This window comes from Gopherus evgoodei, chromosome 1, assembly GCF_007399415.2.
Source record: "Gopherus evgoodei ecotype Sinaloan lineage chromosome 1, rGopEvg1_v1.p, whole genome shotgun sequence".
Lineage (NCBI taxonomy): Eukaryota > Metazoa > Chordata > Testudines > Testudinidae > Gopherus > Gopherus evgoodei.
The window spans coordinates 315,447,427-315,467,755 of NC_044322.1; the positions used below are offsets into that span (position 1 = coordinate 315,447,427).

The following is a 20,329-nucleotide window of genomic DNA, read 5'->3' on the forward strand; positions in this document are numbered from 1 at the left end:
GATACATGGCTATTATGTGACCTCTTCCACATGGGTGGATAATCTTTCCACCACCAACTAACTGAGGAAACAACCCTGTCAAACAGAAGATAAAAGAGTAATGAGGACACAACTGTATAACCCGGCATGTTAAAGGCTAGTAAAAAGAAGGTTTCAAAAACAAGGCATCTGTGTGACATTATGAAAGTAATCCATGAAGATGGATCAGACAATAGCAGGGAACCTTTGAAAGCGTAATGACTATGTAACCATGTTATTCCACTTGTGCCTGGTTAAACTCGCTGAACTTCTATTCAGTCCAATAATTACTAACCAGATATACTACTGAATTTAAAGTAACCTCTAGGATATGACTTGGGTAGAACTTTGTACACATATGTAGAATCTGCTTCCATGCATTCAATCAATAAGCTGGCCTGAATTTGGAGGCCCTCCACAAAGTGCAAGGTGTCTCAAATATGAATAATATACTACTTTAGTCAAAGCATTTAGAAAAATCTATCAGAAAACGCAGTAGCCCATTCAAGAACCAGAAAAAGAAATCCAAAAATTCCTACAAAAGAATAGCAGTAGATTTTTTTATATTTGATTAAACAATTGGTAGTAAAATTTATATATTAATTGCCACCTCAGTAGACAGGTAGCCATAACAACATGGTCCATTAAAACAGATGTAAAACGCACAGGGAACCTAAGGAAATTAGCTTTGGAAGACAAGTTCAGTTGCAGTCTATATACTGTGCATTCTACTTATAAAACTAAAAACCTTAAGCTTAAACCATCCAAGCATATACTATGAGAATGTATTATATCATGTCAGTTATACACACTTTGACGTTCCATTTCTATATTACATTAAGACTGAAATGGAGTTTTTGTCCTCTAACGGTCTTGAACATTTTCAACAGAGAAACAGTGCCACCTTTTGGCTTGATACATAGGCCTCCATGTTTTAATTCATAAGCCATTTTTTATAAAGTTGTACTTTAAAAAGAAGTTTGATTTTTGTGATCTTACTTAAACTTAAATGTAGTAAATAGATTTTTTCAGATACAAGTTACTATGATATGTTAAACATTAAGAAAATAGAGGGCTTTCCTCCTGAATTAAATATATCCATACACCAACATGACCTAAAAAAATAGTCTCTTCATATGCTACATTAATACAAGTGTTTTTTTTACCTACTGTATTCCAGATCTTTAATCATCATTGAACTGATCACTATACTTGATTAGAAATCTCAAATACCTTACTGCACCTATCTTTTTTTCTTGGCAGTTCTTGTAAACATCTATAAACAACACAGAGTACTTGACACTTTTCTCCTTTCAAGCAAATCCATGATACTGAACCCTTTGAAGATTTCTTGTATGTTGAAAATTTACAATAATGCATTTGTTGCTCATACGATCAATTTTCTGCATAGCTTCATTGCCAGCATAAAAAAAATACACCGTGGCATTACAGATGAAACCTATTACAATGCTGACGGTTCAAGATGTGCATAAATATGTATTTAAATGTATTTGAAATTACTTACACTAATGACACAATGTCTCCACGTTGCACTTCATAATTCCTAATGCTCCAATGGTTTAAAAGCACTACATCAGATACCTGTCTTTCCCCTGGATTCAAGGAAGGCTAAGGAAAGAGGAAAACAGTTTAAAAGTTAAAAGTAAGAAATTCAACATTTTTCCTAAAACTCCTCCTCTCCAGCTCCTCTCCCATTTCCTGGGAGGTCCCAATCCTGATATCATTAAAGCTAATGGCCATTGGTTTTATGGGACTAGGATCTGAATCACTGGTGAGAAGAGTATGTTTGGTGGAACCTACTTATAGTAGGTGCTGATATAGTTAAATACCATATATTTATAGTACATCTTGCAAGACATTACAATATCCAATGTACATCTTGTAATACACTACAATATGCAAATTGCAGTTCAACTGCAATTCCATACTCTTCCTAGGATACAACAGGAATCAAGAATGCTTTGCACTACAGCTTCTCATGAAGATTGGCACCATTCTGAGAAGAGCCTTTCCACCATAGCCTGTATCAAGTACCACTCATGTTGTCCCTGAAATACGTAATGGAGGTCATCTGCTAGCACGCCTCTTTGCTTGACAGATTTAGAGTTCAGGAATGTACTCAGTTAGGTTGGCATCAGTCCAATCAAATACCTGCCTCTTGAGAGAGTTTTGAGACTGCTAACCCCCTCTTCAAGACTATAATAGACAGCTGCCAACAGAGCTGGTGAAAAATGGTATTTCCATCATGTGGAAAATTTTGAAAAAAAAAATGTATCCTGAATCAGGATGAGAAGTTAAAAGTCACAGGACAACCAAAATGGAATTTTTCAGCTTACTCCCAGCAGGGAGCACCCAGGCTGGTGGACAACAGGGCTAGTTGGCCTACCTGGTTTCCACTGAAAGTTTTGACAGAATCATTATGCTACAGCAGAATGTTTTGATTCTATCAAATAAGCATTTTCCAATGGAAGTGTTCCATCAGAAAATATTCAACCAGCTCCAGTTGTCATGTTGTTATTAAAGTACTAACTTACATGTATCTTGATTAATGGCAGAAAAGACTTCAGATTCCACCTTACAGTTCTCTGTTCTTAGACATTTATGTGGAGCATTCCACCAACCATGAGCTAATTAGCTTCTGGGGCTCTCCAGCTCATATTGGATATATCTACGATGATCACAACAAATGGGCACAATGCATTGAAATGAAGTCGTCCCAACACATTGTCTTAGAGCTCTCATCAACCTATCATCATTCAGTGTAGGCCTCAGTTTACTTATATTCACAATAATTATTTACAAATTATGTTGCTAGTCTAAAGAAGACTACTTATAATTTCTGACAACGAATTCAGTTTCACTAAAGTAATTGTAATAATTCACTATTTTCTCATCCGCCTACTTATTGACTCTGTTTTCTATTTATAAAGCTGCTTAAAAATCGAATGCCATTTCTCTTCATTATAAACAGTGTTTCCTCCTTCCTCTTTTGTTTCCTACCCAGATAGAGGCTGACAAAGATTTATTTCAAATAGGACTCGTGTAATATTAACTTATGGCCATAAGACAAAAATGGATCCACCAAGGTTTAAGGCACGTATAAGTCATGTTAACAAGAATGAAGCTCATGCATAGACATCAGTATCAGAACAAGGTATAAAACATTTATTTACGATACATTTTTTTAGTCAGGTACTAACTACTAAAAATAGTTTCTTATTTATCTGCAGGTTTAAACTCACAAAGGCAAATTTCCACTGGTGTAAATTGGCAAAACTCCAATGCAGGTCAATGGAATTTGGCCCATAATGTTTAGAAATGGGAGGTATAATCATAGTTATTTAACAAACTATATGTATAGCAAGTACCAGTTAAGGGAAATCATCTTATTACAACTATATTTCAAGTGGATATCAGAATTTTTTTAATGTTATTTCCTACTTATATTATACTTTCTATTTATGCAGCATCTTTCATCAGAGGATATTTTCTACATTTGCATAGCATTTTACTTTGCAAATGATTCACAAACTATATTCAGGACACTGAAATGCAACCACCTTTGGACTGGAGGGTAGTAACCAATGGGTACGTAGCATCCTGCATGACAGTGAGGAGAGAGGATATTGGAGCAATGACAAAACCACAAACCCTTAACGTAATTGAAAGTGCCATAGAATCTCTGATGTCTGTTGAACGCACAGACCCTATTTTTTATTTATAGGTCCCTTTTATTAGAGGGGCCTCCGAACTTTATTGGGACTGTTCTAGTTGGGAAGATCCTGTAAGAGAACACTTCAACCTCCCTGGCCACACAATAGCAGATCTTAAGGTGGCCATCCTGCAGCAAAAAAACTTCAGGACCAGACTTCAAAGAGAAACTGCTGAGCTTCAGTTCATCTGCAAATTTGACACCATCAGCTCAGGATTAAACAAAGACTGTGAATGGCTTCTCCTCCCTTGGTTTTCACATCTCAACTGCTAGAAGGAGGGCCTCATGCTCCCTGATTGAACTAACCTCGTTATCTCTAGCCTGCTTCTTGCTTGCATATATATACCTGCCCCTGGATTTTTCCACTACATGCATCCGACCAAGTGGGTATTCACTCACGAAAGCTCATGCTCCAAAACTTCTGTTAGTCTATAAGGTGCCACAGGACTCTTTGCTGCTTTTTTTGGGGAAGATCCTGTGTGCTGCAATCTTGTCTTAGAGATTACAACCCCCATGATGCCTTGGGGAAAAAGACAGAGACTTTCTCTTCCAGGGAGAGCAGGCAGTGGGCTCCATTTTTTATTTTATTTTTTTTAGGGGGTGGGGGAGCCAGACTGCGGATGTGGCACTCTGTCCATACCAGGAGCTGCTGCTAGGAAGATAGAAGCAGCTACAGAAAGCCGGCTGGGGCTTTGATAGAGGAAGGCACATCAGAGATGGTTTGTGGCTTTGCTGGAGCCATGGGAGGGACTATTGCTGTGCCTGGAGCTGACTGAGGTGGACCTGCAGTGAAGCAACTGTGAGGAACCTCTACTCTCTTATTTGGGAAAGTACTTGCATGGGAAGGGGCACAGCAGAGAGACTGAGTCTGAGGAGAGGCAGAGTGATCTTCCCATCGAACCAGGATCCAGAGCTGACATTTGGTGGGACCAACTCCCATCTTCAGATGTGTTGCGCTGCTTGTTACCCTGACTGGGCTGACACACAGAACCAACAGAGTGCTGTCTCCAGCTTCAGCTCTTCAAGCGCGCCTACACAAGCAAGTGTCTAGGACTCTGAAATCCCAAGCAGCTGCACTCCAGAGTTGAGTAAATGGTGCCAGTGTAAATGCCAGTTAGATATATTTCATTTATTACTGTATACTATATTTATTAATTTATTTTATTCAACTGACCCGTGTATTTAAATTCGTAGTAACATTTAATCTTAGTCCGTTAATAAACTCTGTTTCTTTAAGTAGTTAAGTAAAGGTATGTTAACACTAATGTAAGTATATTGGATGTATATTATCTGTAATTGGTATTTTGACTTAGACCTATGCCACAGATTATTATTATTACAATAGGTTTATTCCTGGAGGTTCCCAAGGCACATCATTGAGTGTGTACAGGGGCCAGCCAGGTGGAAGCACCACCAATTTAAAATTCCTTTAGGAGTAAAGTGAGTGCAGCAGAGGGGTGGACAGAGGATTCCCATCTATCCAACATCACCACTGGGATACTCAGATCTCCTTTAATGTCAATAACATCAGGTACCCAGACACACAGGTTAGTGTTGCCTGTTCCCGAGTAACCCAGGGAGGAAAGTGGCAGGGAGAGCTACATAAAGTTTCATATAAAAAATTCCCACAAGTGCACTGCCTGGTACTCAACTTATCTACCTAAGGGCTTGTCTATATGGAGACTTAGTGCACAGAAAGCCAGGGTGTGAATCTACAGCACACTAGCCTAATGTGCACTAACCCTGCTGCCATGCACTACGTTCCATAGTGCACTTTGACATACTGCTGTTTAAAACATTCACACCCTAGCTTGCTGCACGCTAAGGTTATGTCTGAACTAGAGAGCTTACAGTTGCCAGAAGCTGGGAATGGGCGATGGGATGGATCCCTTGATGATTATCTGTTCTGTTCATTCCCTGTGTGGCACCTGGCATTGGCCACTGTCAGAAGACAGGATACTGGACTAGACAGACCTTTGGTCTGACAACCTGTATGGCTGTTCTTATATTCTTAAGCTGGAAAATAGATAGCTTGAAATCGTGCTAATATTTATTTTAGTCTGACCTAGTATGGTCATTCTTATGTTCTTATGGCACAGCTGTACTGATGCAGCTGCGCTGCTGTAAGATGTCTCGTGTAGCCGCTCTATGCCGATGGAAGGGAGCTCTCCCGTTGACATAATTAAGCCACCCCCAGTGAGCAGCGGTAGTTACGTCAGTGGGAGACGCGTAACTTATGTTATTCAAGAGGTGTTTTTTCACATCAGGGAGTGTTATAAGCTTTGCCAACATAAATGGTTGGCATGTAGACATGGCCTAAATCTTCGTGTGAAGAAACACAGTAAGGCTGGAGGGTGGGTTTGATGCAGTTGGAATTTGAACCTCTGACTCCAAGAGTAGATGCATTTCACACCTTATGCTTACACAGCTTTCAAAATACTATGTCAGCATTCGTCAAAAGTCTCTGTGCGATAAGTGAGTATTATCTTCAATTTAAAGATGGGGATTTTAAGGCATGGAAAAGTCAGCTGATCTGCCCAAGGACAAACAGCAAGTCAGTGACATGGTTACAACCTAGCAGTGGCCGCCCAGCCTTCTATTCTAATGAATAGTGATGTTAAACACTCTCTTATACTTTAAATATATGTTGCTATATTAATATCATTGTATTAAACAGCATTCTAAACCTTATGCCAAGTTTGTGAAAAATATACTGTTTTTAAAAATATATTACTGACATGGTTTGTTTGGAGGTAGAGGCTTGGTACCCAATTCATTAATAGCTATGTTTTAACATTACATCCAAGGGACACGCTGAAATTTAGGATAACTTGCTTTGTTTCTTTCCCACAGCATCTTGATATAATGAAATGACATCTTATTGACACATACAGAAATAGTTCTTTAGGAGCAGAAAGCATCAAGAAGGGAGGAGAACCTGAAGGAGACTACTTTCATTTTACATTAACAATTACGGTCCCCCACAAACAATAATAAATCTTCTACCAAAAAGTATAAATTGTGATGTCGTTCCTGAACACTAACACCATATATAAAACTGCATTTACAGGTAACTTACACTCTACGCTTTTTTATTAGCAGTAAAACCCCAAGATTAAAAAAAAATCCACAAACACACCTAGTGCTACTTCTGAAAGAGGGTTAACAAATGGACCCATAAATGCTGTTATTTTTAAGGAAACAAAATTCAAGAATGTTCCATATGTATCTCTAGTCTGAAACCTCTCTAGTTTGTTCAAACTCCTGGCTTAATAGCTCAGTGCAAATGGGACACATAGGTCTTAATTTAGAACAAGGGTGCAGAAGTCACATCACACTTTGACTCTCCAATTATTAACAAATCTAATGCTAAAAGAAAGTAAATTAAGGTCCAAGTCATATGATGGGAGCCTCACGAGACACAAGGTTCTATAAGTAAGAGGGAAGCAATACACCCTTTAACAATAAATAATGATTAACTTGATACTTGTTATGCTGCTGGTGGACACCAGAAGGTCAAGGCTTATTTTCTTATAGCTTGAAGAAGAGGAGAAATATTCAAAGCAGCATGCAGGCATAGGTATAGTCATGGTAATCATAATATTATAACAACACTGTAAGGAGAAATTGCCATAGAATAAGTAATTACTACAGGTACACTGCATAATGGATTATAATATTCAAAAATATTTGTACTGTAGTGTTTACAGGCAGGTGTACTTTGTCAGAAGTTATTGATCATCAGACTAAATTCTTAGTATAACACTCAAGATGTTTGTTTCTGAACTTGGAAATAAAATTGCAAGCTCATTTTGTAATCTAACATTTCGAAGCAGCTAATTTGGATATATGAATCTTTACATTCATTAACCATCAGGGGGTTCCTTTTTCCACATAATTAGGAAAAAACATGATCAATCCACTGAAGTATAAACAAACTTTAATGTATCAGACAAACAGAAAGCATTGCAACTCAATAGAAGCCATGAACAGATACAGACTTAAAATGAAGGTGCATTTATATAGGACAGTAACCCTATAAAATAAGTGTATAATCAACATCGCAGGAAAAATTACAAGATCCATAACAGTAAATTACTAAATTATCACATCAGCTGTTTCTGTCACATATATTCAAGGCTGTAAATCAACAGGAATCCATTTGAAGTCTATTACTACTAACAAGATGTTAGATAAGCATACCATAGAGGGAAGGATAGCTCAGTGGTTTGACCATTGGCCTGCTAAACCCAGTACGTGAGTTCAATCCTTGAGCGGGCCACTTAGGGAATCAGGGGCAAAATCAGTACTTGGTCCTGCTAGTGCAGGCAGGGGGCTGGACTTGATGACCTTTCAGGGTCCCTTCCAGTTCTATGAGATAGACTGTGAGAGTTTTACAGGGATATACCTAACAAACAAGACCTCCACTAGAGATTTAAAGAAAAGGACATTTAAAAAGAAAAAAAAAGTCAGATGATGAAGCAGTAAAGTGGTAACACTGAATGGTGCATTACTTTACAGATCAGTGATAAATACACCCCCAAAAAGGTGACTAAGCAGAAGAAAGGTTCCACCAGGTGGTTCTCAATACTGTGAAAATGCAAAATCAACATGAAACAATTAAATTTGAGATGTCTGCCACAATGATTGAGAAGAAATTGCAAAATATCTGTTTTCTTGAGGACCTCCGTGCAGTATATTTGCTAGAGTATCAAAAGAGTTACAATCTTTAGTGGTTATGGAGCAACATTACACATGTTCTGGGTTCAAAACAAAAAGCAAACAATCTGAAAAGAAAAAAGTCCTATTCCTTTCTTCTTGACATAACTTTTAATTTCAAACTCAGCAGGAACTAGAATAATGAGTGCAAAAAGCCACCTAGGCATCTAAGTATAAATCAAATCTTGGAGATCATACAGTGACAGCTTGAAGTCAACACAGTCATATACCCAATAGAAGCATGCTATTGATGAATAAGACTACATGCTGACTGAGCTTCACTTTCCCTCCTATCCTATAGCTTTCAAATGCATTCAACAGAAATCACTTTCTGAACTGCAAGATAAAGAAATGACATTCTAAAGCAGTGACTTGTAGTTTTCCTTTCTCAAGCTCTGCACTATGAGAGAGAAATACATTTCTTTAAAATAACGTGCCTGCTAAAAGACTGGTCTCATTTCAATCTAATCTTCGCATAAAAACAACTGAATATTTTATTACAAATGTTTAAAATGACTTAAGGTTTGTAGTGTAGTGTAGTGTTTGTAGTGTCCTGAAAAATGTAATGACATAAGAATGCAAGATATGTTATATAGCATAGAAGTATAACTTTGTTTTGAACTATGCTTTTTGTGTTCTTCAAACTTACCTTATACAAAAGATTGTGTCGATTGGCTTGTAACACTCATCCCTCCAAATCAGCACTAAACCAATATTCCAGCATGGTTCTAGAACATATTGTACTGTTGGAGAGGCTGCCTCTCAGGAGATGTAAACCTATGTCCTGACTCAGTGAGCTAAAAACTTAACACACATTTTTCAGTTATTGGACAAAAGCAGAGCTGGCCAAAACTTGAATTTGTTTAGTGGGAAATGTCAACATTTTGAAATTTGGTAAACCAAATATTTTTGGAGCTTCCTATGAAATGGAAATTCCATGAAATTTGTGTTTCAGAAACATTGACACACGGTGTTTTAAAAGTGAAATCCGCTCTCCAGGACCCTGGCATCTGGTGAGTGAAACTGACAACGGTGGGCAACAGTGACATTTACAAGAATCACCAGATGCCAAGTTTACAACATCTACACCTTCAGGGCAGCCCTATCAGGCAGTGAGAATTAGGAATCCTGGGGAGTGAGCAGGCCCAGGAGTCTGGAAGCCCTGGGCTCCACAGACCTGTGTCAGTCAGCATACAGGGCAGCCCAAAGCCATGCATTCTGGAAGTCCAGGCTCCCTTGTAGTCCATCAGGTGAGTTGACAGGAAATGCAAACGTGGTTTATTGAAAGTTCATCGAGCCCAAAACATCTCAAGTACTATGAATCAGCATTTTCAAACCTTTAGAGGCTGATCCTAGTAGTGCTGAATACCTTTAATTCTCATTGGGCTCAGGACATCAAAAAAGTCAGCTTAGTACCTCAGAGTCAAACCTTTAATGTGTAAGTACTTTTGAAGCCTTTACGATTAAAAAAAAAACAAAAAACAAAAAACAAAAAAAACAGTGCTACATAAAGATAAAATTCATGATCAAGTAGTAATTTATACTCATCATCAAGACTGAGCGATATCAAATTGAAGTCACACTGCCTGAGACTGCCCTGCTCTCAGTTCCCTCTTAGGGCTTTTCTACACTTGTCATAAACAGATAGTTAAGGGTTAATGTCTCTTTTACCTGTAAAGGGTTAACAAACAAGGAACCAAAAACACCTGACCAGAGGATCAATCAGGAAACATGATACTTTCAAATCTCAGTGTAGGGAAGCCTTTGTTTGTGTTTTTGGGGTTTTGCTTTGTTCTCGCTAGGTCCTGAAAGGGACTAGACATGCAACCAGGTTTCCTGCCAATCTCCCTGCTACAGTATCTTATACATTCAGAATAGTTAGTATTAAGTAGAAAGGCGGTTATAGTCTTTTGAGTGTTTTCTGTATTTGCAAATGTGTGGTTTGCTGGAAGTATTTTAAATTCTATTTTGTTGAGGGGAGGGTGCTTCTCTCTAGTGTCTATAAGCTGAAAGACCCTGTAACTTTTACCATCTAAATTACAGAGACCACTTTTACTTTTTTTCTTTCTTTTTATTAAAAGTTTTGCTTTTTAAGACCTGGTTATTTTTTTCCCCTTGTTGAGGCTCAAGGGGATTGAGTCTGTACTTACCAGGGAATTGGTGAAAGGGGGAAGGGTGGAATCCCTTTGTTTTAGATTCACGGAGCTTGAATCTGTCTCTCTCTCTCTCTCTCTCCAGGATAGCCCGGGGGGGGGGGGGGGGACCTAATTTCTCTGTGTTGTGATTCAAGGAGTTTGAATCACGGTGATCTCCTAGTGTACCCAGGGTGGGAAAGATCTGGGAGGAAGAAAGAAGAAGGGGAGGGAAATGGTTTCTTCCCCTTTGTTGTAAGACTCAAGGAATTTGGGTCTTGGGAGTCCCCAGGGAAGGTTTTGGAGGGACCAGAGTGTATCAGGCACTCCAAGTCCTGATTGGTGGCAGTTTATCAGATCTAAACTCGTAATTAAGCTTAGAGGAACCGATGCTGATACCCCAACTTCTGGACTCTAAGGTTCAGATTGGGAAAATATATCATGACATGTTGGCAGCGGTGTGGATAAAGTATGACCCAAAAAGCCAGTAAGATTATTATTTTTCTTTTTTCTCTGCTAGCTGCTTATAAGCAGAGAGAAGGGGTTTTTAAAACTACAGCCAGAGAATTTTTTTTTTCCTTGCTCCTTTCTGGTTGTCCAGAGAGACTGCCTGAGGGCAAATACATTAAGGTTTAACAAGGGTCTTTTGTTAAACAAAGCAGGCTTAAGTGGTCAGCAACAGACTCCAGCAAAGCACATATGCAAATGAAAGGGTTTTTTATTTCTTTTTACTTTACCGAGAAAGGCACTGTTGCTAAGCAACCCTAACAAAGCAACAAATAAGCAGCAGTTCAGGCAGTAAACACCAGAGGGCACCCCAACACAAGAAAGCAGGAACCATGACTACCAAGGATCTGAAACAGGAACTGGCAAGACGGGATGCAGAGGTACACCTCAGAGATGCCGACCACAAGCAAGACATGGAAAGAAAACAACAAGAAATAGAAATAAGAGAAAAAGAGGTGGAGCTGAGAGAAACAGAAGAAAAAAATCAAAGAGGAAGCCTACAAAAGAGAACAAGCAGCCAAAGAGGAAGCCTATAAAAGAGAACAAGAAGCCAAAGACGCAGATCACAAAAGAAAAATAGAGCTCCAACGGGAGGCACACCAGCAGGCCATGGAATTAGAACAGGCTAAGCAACAGAACACAGCCAATCCTAACAACACTTCGCCAGTTGTTGTTCCACATACCAAGAAATTTCCCACCTACAAGGCAGGTGATGACACTGAGGCCTTCTTAGAAAATTTTGAAAGGACCTGCCATGGATACAGCATCTCTGAAAACCAGTATATGATAGAGCTGAGGCCACTGCTCAGTGGACCCTTAGCAGAGGTGGTGGCTGAAATGCCTAAGGACAACATGAACGATTATAAACTTTTTCAAACCAAGGCCAGAATCAGAATGGGGATAACACCTGAGCATGCCGTCGGCAGTTCAGAAGCCTAAGATGGAAACCAGATGTGTCATTCCCCCAACACACCTACCACATTGCAAAAAATTATGAAGCCTGGATATCCGGAACAAAGGTTAACAATATGGACGAGCTACATCTCCTAATACAAATGGAGCAGTTCTTAGAGGGTGTTCCTGAGGAAACAGAAAGGTATATCCTAGATGGGAAACCCAAAATGGTAACCGAGGCGGGGGAGATTGGACTCAAATAGATGGAAGTGGCAGAAAAGAAAAAAGACACTATCAAGGGGAGCGAATACCCCAGGGGGCACACCGACAATAAACCCTACAACCGAGGGCAGCCCAAGACCCCACCTACAACCCAAGGAAAGCCCCAGACTACCTATTATCCCACCTCACCAGTCTCCACTAACCCACCTCGGCCCAGTGACCAGTCAGCTGGACGATGCTTTAAATGTAATGAACTGGGACATATCAAGGCCAACTGCCCAAAGAACCCCAACCGAGTGCAGTTCATTACACCACCATCACACCAACAATCCCCAGGCCCAGATGCCTCTCAAATACCCTTGGAGCGAATGGAAATTTTGAGAGTGGGCGGAAAGAAGGTTACTGCGTGGAGAGACACGGGGGCACAAGTGTCAGCTACCCACTAATCCTTCGTGGACCCCAAATTCATCAACCCAAAGGCCCAAGTGACAATTTACCCCTTCATGTCACAAGCTGTAGACTTGTCTACAGCTAAACTACCTGTCCAGTACAAAGGCTGGTCAGGAATGTGGACTTTTGCAGTATATGACAATTATTCCATCTCCATGATACTGGGGGAAGACTTGGCCAACCAGGTGAAGCGGGTCAAGAAAGTGGGAATGGTTACACGCAGCCAAGCCAGGCAAGCTTCCAGATCCATCCCTGTTCCTGAGCTGTCCACAGGGACCACGTCTGTGTTACCAGAGACCCAGACAGAGGTAGTGGACCTGGATCCCCTACCAATGACTGAAACAGCCACAGTGCCTCCAGACCCAGACCAGGAATTGGAAAAGCAACCAGCACCAGAACCATTGCCAGCACTGAAGCAAGCGCTTGCAAACCCATCTTCAACCCCAACGCCAGAGGGCGCCAGCGAGCCTGAACTGGCAGAAGTAGCAGACAACCATACCCAAGAGGCTCAGCCAAAGCCTGAAATGCCACCTGGTGCACCAGCGGAGAGCAGATCACCAGCAACGAAAACAACCCCATCACCTACATCGCTTCCAGAGGGACCAAGCCCAAGTCCACAATCTAAGGAAGAACTGGTGTCTCCAGCCTCAAGGAAACAGTTCCAGACTGAGCAGGAAGCAGATGACAGCCTTTAGAAAGCTTGGGCGGCAGCATGTAGCACCCCACCGCCTCTCAGCTCTTCTAATCGATCCCCGTTTGTTGTAGAACAGAGACTTCTATACAAGGAGACTCTTTCTGGTGGACACTAGGAAGACTGGCACCCGCAAAAACAGTTGGTGGTTCCAACTAAGTACCGGGGGAAGTTCTTAAGCTTAGCCCATGATCATTCCAGTGGCCATGCTGGGGTGAACAGAACCAAAGACCGGTTGGGGAAGTCCTTCCACTGGGAGGGGATGGGCAAGGACATTGCCAAGTGTGTCCGGTCTTGTGAGGTGTGCCAAAGAGTGGGGAAGCCCCAAGACCAGGTCAAGGCCCCTCGCCAGCCACTCCCCATAATTGAGGTCCCATTTCAGCGAGTAGCTGTGGATATTCTGGGTCCTTTCCCAAAAAAGACACCCAGAGGAAAGCAGTACATACTGACTTTCGTGGACTTTGCTACCCGATGGCCGGAAGCAGTAGCTCTAGGCAACACCAGGGCTAAAGCTGTGTGCCAGGCCCCAACAGACATTTTTGCCAGGGTAGGTTGGCCCTCCGACATCTTTACAGATTCAGGATCTAATTTCCTGGCAGGAAACATGAAAGAACTGTGGGAAACTCATGGGGTGAATCACTAGGTTGACACCCCTTACCACCATCAAACCAATTGCCTGGTCGAAAGGTTTAATGGAACTTTGGGGGCCATGATACGTAAATTCGTCAATGAACACTCCAATAACTGGGACCTAGTGTTGCAGCAGTTGCTTTTTGCCTACAGGGCTGTACCACATCCCAGTTTAGGATTTTCACCATTCGAACTTGTGTATGGCCACAAGGTTAAGGAGCCATTACAGTTGGTGAAGCAACAATGGGAGGGGTTTACGCTTTCTCCAGGAACTAACATTCTAGACTTTGCAAGCAACCTACAAAACACCCTCCGACACTCTTTAGCCCTTGCTAAAGAAAACCTAAAGGATGTTCAAAAAGAACAAAAAGCCTGGTATGATAGACATACCAGAGAGCATTCCTTCAAGGTAGGAGACCAGGTTATGGTCTTGAAGGCGCAACAGGCCCATAAGATGGAAGCATCATGTGAAGGGCCATTCACGGTCCAAGAGCGCCTGGTTAACTACCTCATAGCATTTCCCAATTCCTCCCTAAAGCCCACACTTTACCATGTTAATTCTCTCAAGCCCTTTTATTCCAGAGACTTACAGGTTTGCCAGTTTACAGCCCAGGGAGGAGATGACACTGAGTGGCCTGAAGGTGTCTACTACGAAGGAAAAAGTGACGGTGGCGTGGAAGAGGTGAACCTCTCCACCACCCTGGAACGTCTGCAGCGGCAACAAATCAGGGAGCCGTGCACTAGCTTCGCCCCATTGTTCTCAGCCACCCCAGGACGGACTGAACGGGCATACCACTTGATTGACACAGGTAATCCTCACCCAATTAGAACCCCACCCTACCGAGTGTCTCCTCATGCCCAAGCTGCTATAGAACGGGAGATCCAAAACATGCTACAGATGGGTATAATACGCTCTTCTACCAGTGCATGGGCATCTCCAGTGGTTCTGGTACCCAAACCAGATGGGGAAATATTCTTTTGCGTGGACTACCGTAAGCTAAATGCGGTAACTCATCCAGACAACTATCCAATGCCACGCACCGATGAGCTGTTGGAGAAGTTGGGATGTGCCCAGTTCATCTCTACAATAGACTTAACCAAGGGGTACTGGCAAGTACCGCTAGACGAACCTGCCAAAGAGAGGTCAGCATTCATCACCCATGCGGGGGTGTATGAATTTAATGTGCTTCCTTTCGGGCTGAGAAATGCACCCGTCACCTTCCAAAGGCTGGTAGATGGTCTACTAGCAGGACTGGGAGAATATGCAGTTGCCTACCTCGATGATGTGGCTATCTTTTCTGACTCCTGGCCCGAACACCTGCAAAAGGTCTTTGAGCGCATCAGGCAGGCAGGACTAACTGTTAAAGCCAAAAAGTGTCAAATAGGCCAAAACAGAGTGACTTACCTGGGACACCACATGGGTTGAGGAACCATAAACCCCCTACAGGCCAAGGTGGATGCTATCCAAAAGTGGCCTGTCCCAAAGTCAAAGAAACAGGTCCAATCCTTATTAGGCTTGGCTGGGTATTGCAAGCGATTTGTACCACACTACAGCCAAATCGCTGCCCCACTGACCGACCTGACCAAAAAGACCCAGCCAAATGCAGTTAAGTGGACTCATGAGTGTCAAAAGGCCTTTACCCAACTTAAGGCAACTCTCATGTCTCACCCTGTGCTAAGGGCCCTGGACTTTGACAAACCATTCTTAGTAACCACAGATGCATCTGAGCGTGGTATAGGAGCAGTTCTCATGCAGGAAGGACCGGATCACAACTTCCATCCTGTTGTGTTTCTCAGCAAGAAACTGTTTGAGACGGAAAGCCACTGGTCAGTCAGTGAAAAGGAATGCTACACCATTGTGTACGCCCTGGAAAAGCTATGCCCATACATTTGGGGACAGCAGTTCCAGCTACAAACCGACCATGCTGCGCTAAAGTGGCTCCATACTGCCAAGGAGAACAACAAAAAACTTCTTCGATGGAGTTTAGCTCTCCAAGATTTTGATTTTGAAATTCAACACATTTCAGGAGCTTCTAACAAAGCAGCTGATGCACTCTCTCATGAAAGTTTCCCAGAATCCACTGGTTAAAATTTGTCCTTGAAATGTAGAAAGCCTTGTAGTTTACATACTTAGTAGTATATGTAAAGGTGCATGTGTTGTATTAATCTGTTTATTCTAAAGCTCTAGGAAGAAATCATTGTCAGTGAGGTTCCCCACTGTCTGCGATTTGGGGAGCGTGTCATAAACAGATAATTAAGGGTTAATGTCTCTTTTACCTGTAAAGGGTTAACAAACAAGGAACAAAACACACCTGACCAGAGGACCAATCAGGAAACAAGATACTTTCAAATCTCGATGGAGGGAAGCCTTTGTTTCTGTTTTTTGGGTTTTGCTTTGTTCTTGCTGGTTCCTGAAAGGAACTAGACGTGCAACCAGGTTTCTTGCCAATCTCCCTGCTACAGTATCTTATACATTCAGAATAGTTAGTATTAAGTAGAAAGGTGGTTATAGTCTTTTGATTGTTTTCTGTATTTGCAAATGTGTGGTTTGCTGGAAGCATTTTAAATTCTATTTTGTTGAGGGGAGGGTGCTTCTCTCTAGTGTCTATAAGCTGAAAGACCCTGTAACTTTTACCATCTAAATTACAGAGACTACTTTTACTTTTTTTCCTTTCTTTTTATTAAAAGTTTTGCTTTTTAAGACCTGGTTAATTTTTTCCCCTTGTTGAGGCTCAAGGGGATTGAGTCTGTACTTACCAGGGAATTGGTGAAAGGGGGAAGGGTGGAATCCCTTTGTTTTAGGTTCACGGAGCTTGAATCTGTCTCTCTCTCTCTCTCTCTCCAGGATAGCCCGGGGGGGGGGGAGGGAGCTAATTTCTCTGTGTTGTGATTCAAGGAGTTTGAATCACTGTGATCTCCTAGTGTACCCAGGGTGGGAAAGATCTGGGAGGAAGAAAGGAGAAGGGGAGGGAAATGGTTTCTTCCCCTTTGTTGTAAGACTCAAGAGTTTGGGTCTTGGGGGTCCCCAGGGAAGGTTTTGGGGGGACCAGAGTGTATCAGGCACTCCAAGTCCTGATTGATGGCAGCTTATCAGATCTAAGCTGGTAATTAAGCTTAGAGGAATTGATGCTGGTACCCCAACTTTTGGACTCTAAGGTTCAGATTGGGGAAATATACCATGACAACACTATCGCTTAAGTCAACGTAAGTTATGTCACTCAGAGTGTGAAAAAGCTACTCCCTAAGCAACTCCGCCTCTAGTTGATGTGGGGTAATTATCCGCTCTCCGGTCGGCATAGAGCCTACATCAGACATGCTACAGAGCTGTAGCTGCACTGGTAGACCAGCCCTTAGTCCTTTACAATAATTTACACTCAGGCTAGAATACATAAAATAGGATCCCCTCCTTTGTGAGGTCTTATTTAGTCTTCTCCCAAATTGAAAAACTCCTTTAGCTCCTCAGGCCTAGCCTCTCTTCTCCTACGTTCAGGGGTCCCACAGTCCTGTTTCTGGAGTCTGTGTTCAAGCAAGTTTCTTCTCCCTGATTCAGGAGTCTCACAGCTCTCCTTCAGGGGTATGTTTGCTAGTTCAAGCAGATTTCTTCACCCTGGTTCCAAAGCTCCACAGTCTTGTTTCTGGGGCCTGCGTGCTAATCCAGGGAGTCCCACAGCCCTCCCTCATTCAGGACTCCCACAGCTCTCCTTCTGGGACCTATGTGCTAATTTCAGGCCCCTTGCAACCTTAGCCAGCTTCTCCCGGCTGAGCCATTTGTAACTCAGTCCTTTTCCTCCTGAGCTGGCCCAAGTCAGCAGGTTGTCCCCTGCTAGTATCTCTCGTTATGACAGAAGAGGAAGAATATATAATGCTCTCTTTTCCAGAACTTATCCTGTTGGCTGGGAGAGAGGGAAGGCCTTGCCCGACACTGTACTACAAGGCTCCTGGTCCTGGACCCTTAAAGAAACAGTAGCCTAGCTTTTCCTCAAGACTCATCCTCTCTCCCAACACCTGCCTCTGCTCTTCCCGAAATCTTCAGCTACTCCAGAAGTCCAGGAACTTTAAAGAGCCATGACATGGAACAGAAGTTGATTCACCCCTAGTCACTATTAACCTTAAAGAAGACAGAGAAGACAATCCCCTTGCTACACTAAGGTAATTTTCACTGGGAGACGGGTGATTGCACTGTTAGAAGAAGATAGATGCTACAGCTACACATGTTGGAATATGGTCATCAGAATGCAATGAAGCAACAGGCAAACAGAGTCACTCTGACAGAATTGCAAAATTGAAACAGGATCCATTTGAAAAGTCCCAATAACACAGTAAGGGGAAGCAGTGGTGGTTTTCTGTAGCAAGAATCTTTTGTTTCCTCTTAAATGTCCCTTTAAACTGCAAAAAATATCAGAATATCCATGTGCTTTAGCACACCAGTTTATATCGCAAGCATACACTATAACCCCATTAGAATATCACTTTCCCAATAAACAAAATAAGCATTAGCATGATTTCAAGCCATCTATTTTCCAGCTTAAGAATATAAGATTAGCCATATAGGATGTCAGACCAATGGCCCCCCTAGCCCAGTATTCTGTCTTCCGACAGTGGCCAATACCAGGCGCTTCAGAGGGAATGAACAGAACAGACAATAATCAAGTGTTCCATCTCCGGATGTCAATTACCAGCTTCTGGTGGTCAGAGGCTAGGGACACCCAGGGCATGGTGTTGCATCACCTCATCATGTTGGCAATGCTGACCACTGATGGACCTATCCTCCATGAATTTATCTAATTCTTTTTTTAACCCAATTGTAGTTCTGGCCTTAACAACATCCCCTCGCAATGAGTTCCACAGGTTCCTTATTGAAATACTTCCTTTACACAAGTCATGAGTAATAATAAGCCTGGTAACAGTTGTTTGTTCTTTTAAAATTAAAATGCGTAGTGTTTTAAATAGAACATTTCATAAACAAACAACCCACCTCCTCCACAGACTCTAAATTCCACACTGAAATTTTTACTACTGTAAAATGAGTATATCTAGATTTGTCAAAATTTTAGAAAGATCTTTTATTGAAAGAATACCTCTTTGCTTTCCTTAGCATCATAGTATTCTGTGAAGTTTTACTCCCAAGAGCCTTTTCTTGCCATACTACAGAATACCTGTGTGACATATTAGAAAGCAGACCACTCCATGACGTAATGCCCTGTCCATACATGTCATTTTACTACACAATATCCCACCTGCATCCTCCACCTTTAAAACTGGGTTATCAGTTATTTAAAATTGAGAGCCAGGCCTTGAAAAACACATGGATTTAATCTAACAGTAAATAAAGCTTTGTTACCTGCATTGATGCTCCTTCCACTCTTGCTACACAGGCCACTCTATCTAGAAAAGTCACTGTCACAGGAACAGCAACAAAGAAGCCTTTAAAAAAGGCTTTAATGTATCTCCTCCCAAAGCCTTGAGCCTGTGCCATAATCTGAAAAGATGAAGGAAGAAAATGGAAATGCTGTAAAAACAAGTCTTAAATAGTAGCAGGGTTTTTCATCATAATCAAGCAATGAACACTTATTGATAAATGAAGAATAATTTGTCAGTGTTCTTCAGCATCTGCTATGAAAAGATGAATGCATACAACAGAGGAAAAGTCAGAAACCTGCAGTGATTAAAACAGTGGTTATGTATCTGCTGATATAGACAAATAGAGTTTGATGTCTGGCATTCTCTCACCCACTTTTTATCTATTTTAATCATTTTATGTGGACTTTACTTTTAGAAGTACCAGTAAGTTTGATGTACTGTAACGAGTAATAGTCAAGCCATTTGTTTAGTGCAACTGTTAACAGCAATATAGCCACATAAAACCCAGTTACGTATCTGTAGCAAAAACTTATCAACTATAAGGAAACAATAAATTGGAGCATAACGAATCAGAGTATAATATCAGAGTTTCCAAATATTTTTCTCTGCCATTGGAGATTATGAAATCTATGGCTAAGAAGAGAAACAGTTATATTATGCATATGAAAGATGTCATTCATTTTGTAACATGGGACATAATAGTTCTTCTATAAATCTCCACTTTCATAAAGTAACACACGCACACACACACACACTCACAGAGTGTAGCAAACATCACTGCAATTGTTTCAGACACCAGACAAATGTAATTAGTCATATAAGTCACGCGGACATACAGCACTGCTGCAACTCCTTCATTTATTGCCATAACATTAATTAGTTAAAAGCAGTGTGGAAGACTGGACAACTCAGTAGGCTGGTGATGAAATATAGACTGTTTCAACTCTAAAGTCACCACTTCATAGCCAAGTC

At 41.4% G+C, this 20,329-nt stretch overlaps 1 protein-coding gene across 9 annotated transcripts in view; it reads right to left on the reverse strand.

The window, feature by feature from the left end:
- Positions 1-20,329, reverse strand: part of IMMP2L (inner mitochondrial membrane peptidase subunit 2) — an 879,272-nt gene that overhangs the window by 817,471 nt on the left and 41,472 nt on the right. For all 9 annotated transcript variants that reach the window (XM_030549004.1, XM_030549005.1, XM_030549012.1 and 6 more), the window contains 2 exons: positions 19,338-19,475; positions 1,544-1,647 (listed from right to left, as the gene is read on the reverse strand). In XM_030549004.1, the coding sequence (XP_030404864.1) occupies positions 1,544-1,647; positions 19,338-19,472 (239 nt within the window). In that variant the 5' untranslated portion in view covers positions 19,473-19,475. The remainder of the gene's footprint in view (positions 1-1,543; positions 1,648-19,337; positions 19,476-20,329) is intronic.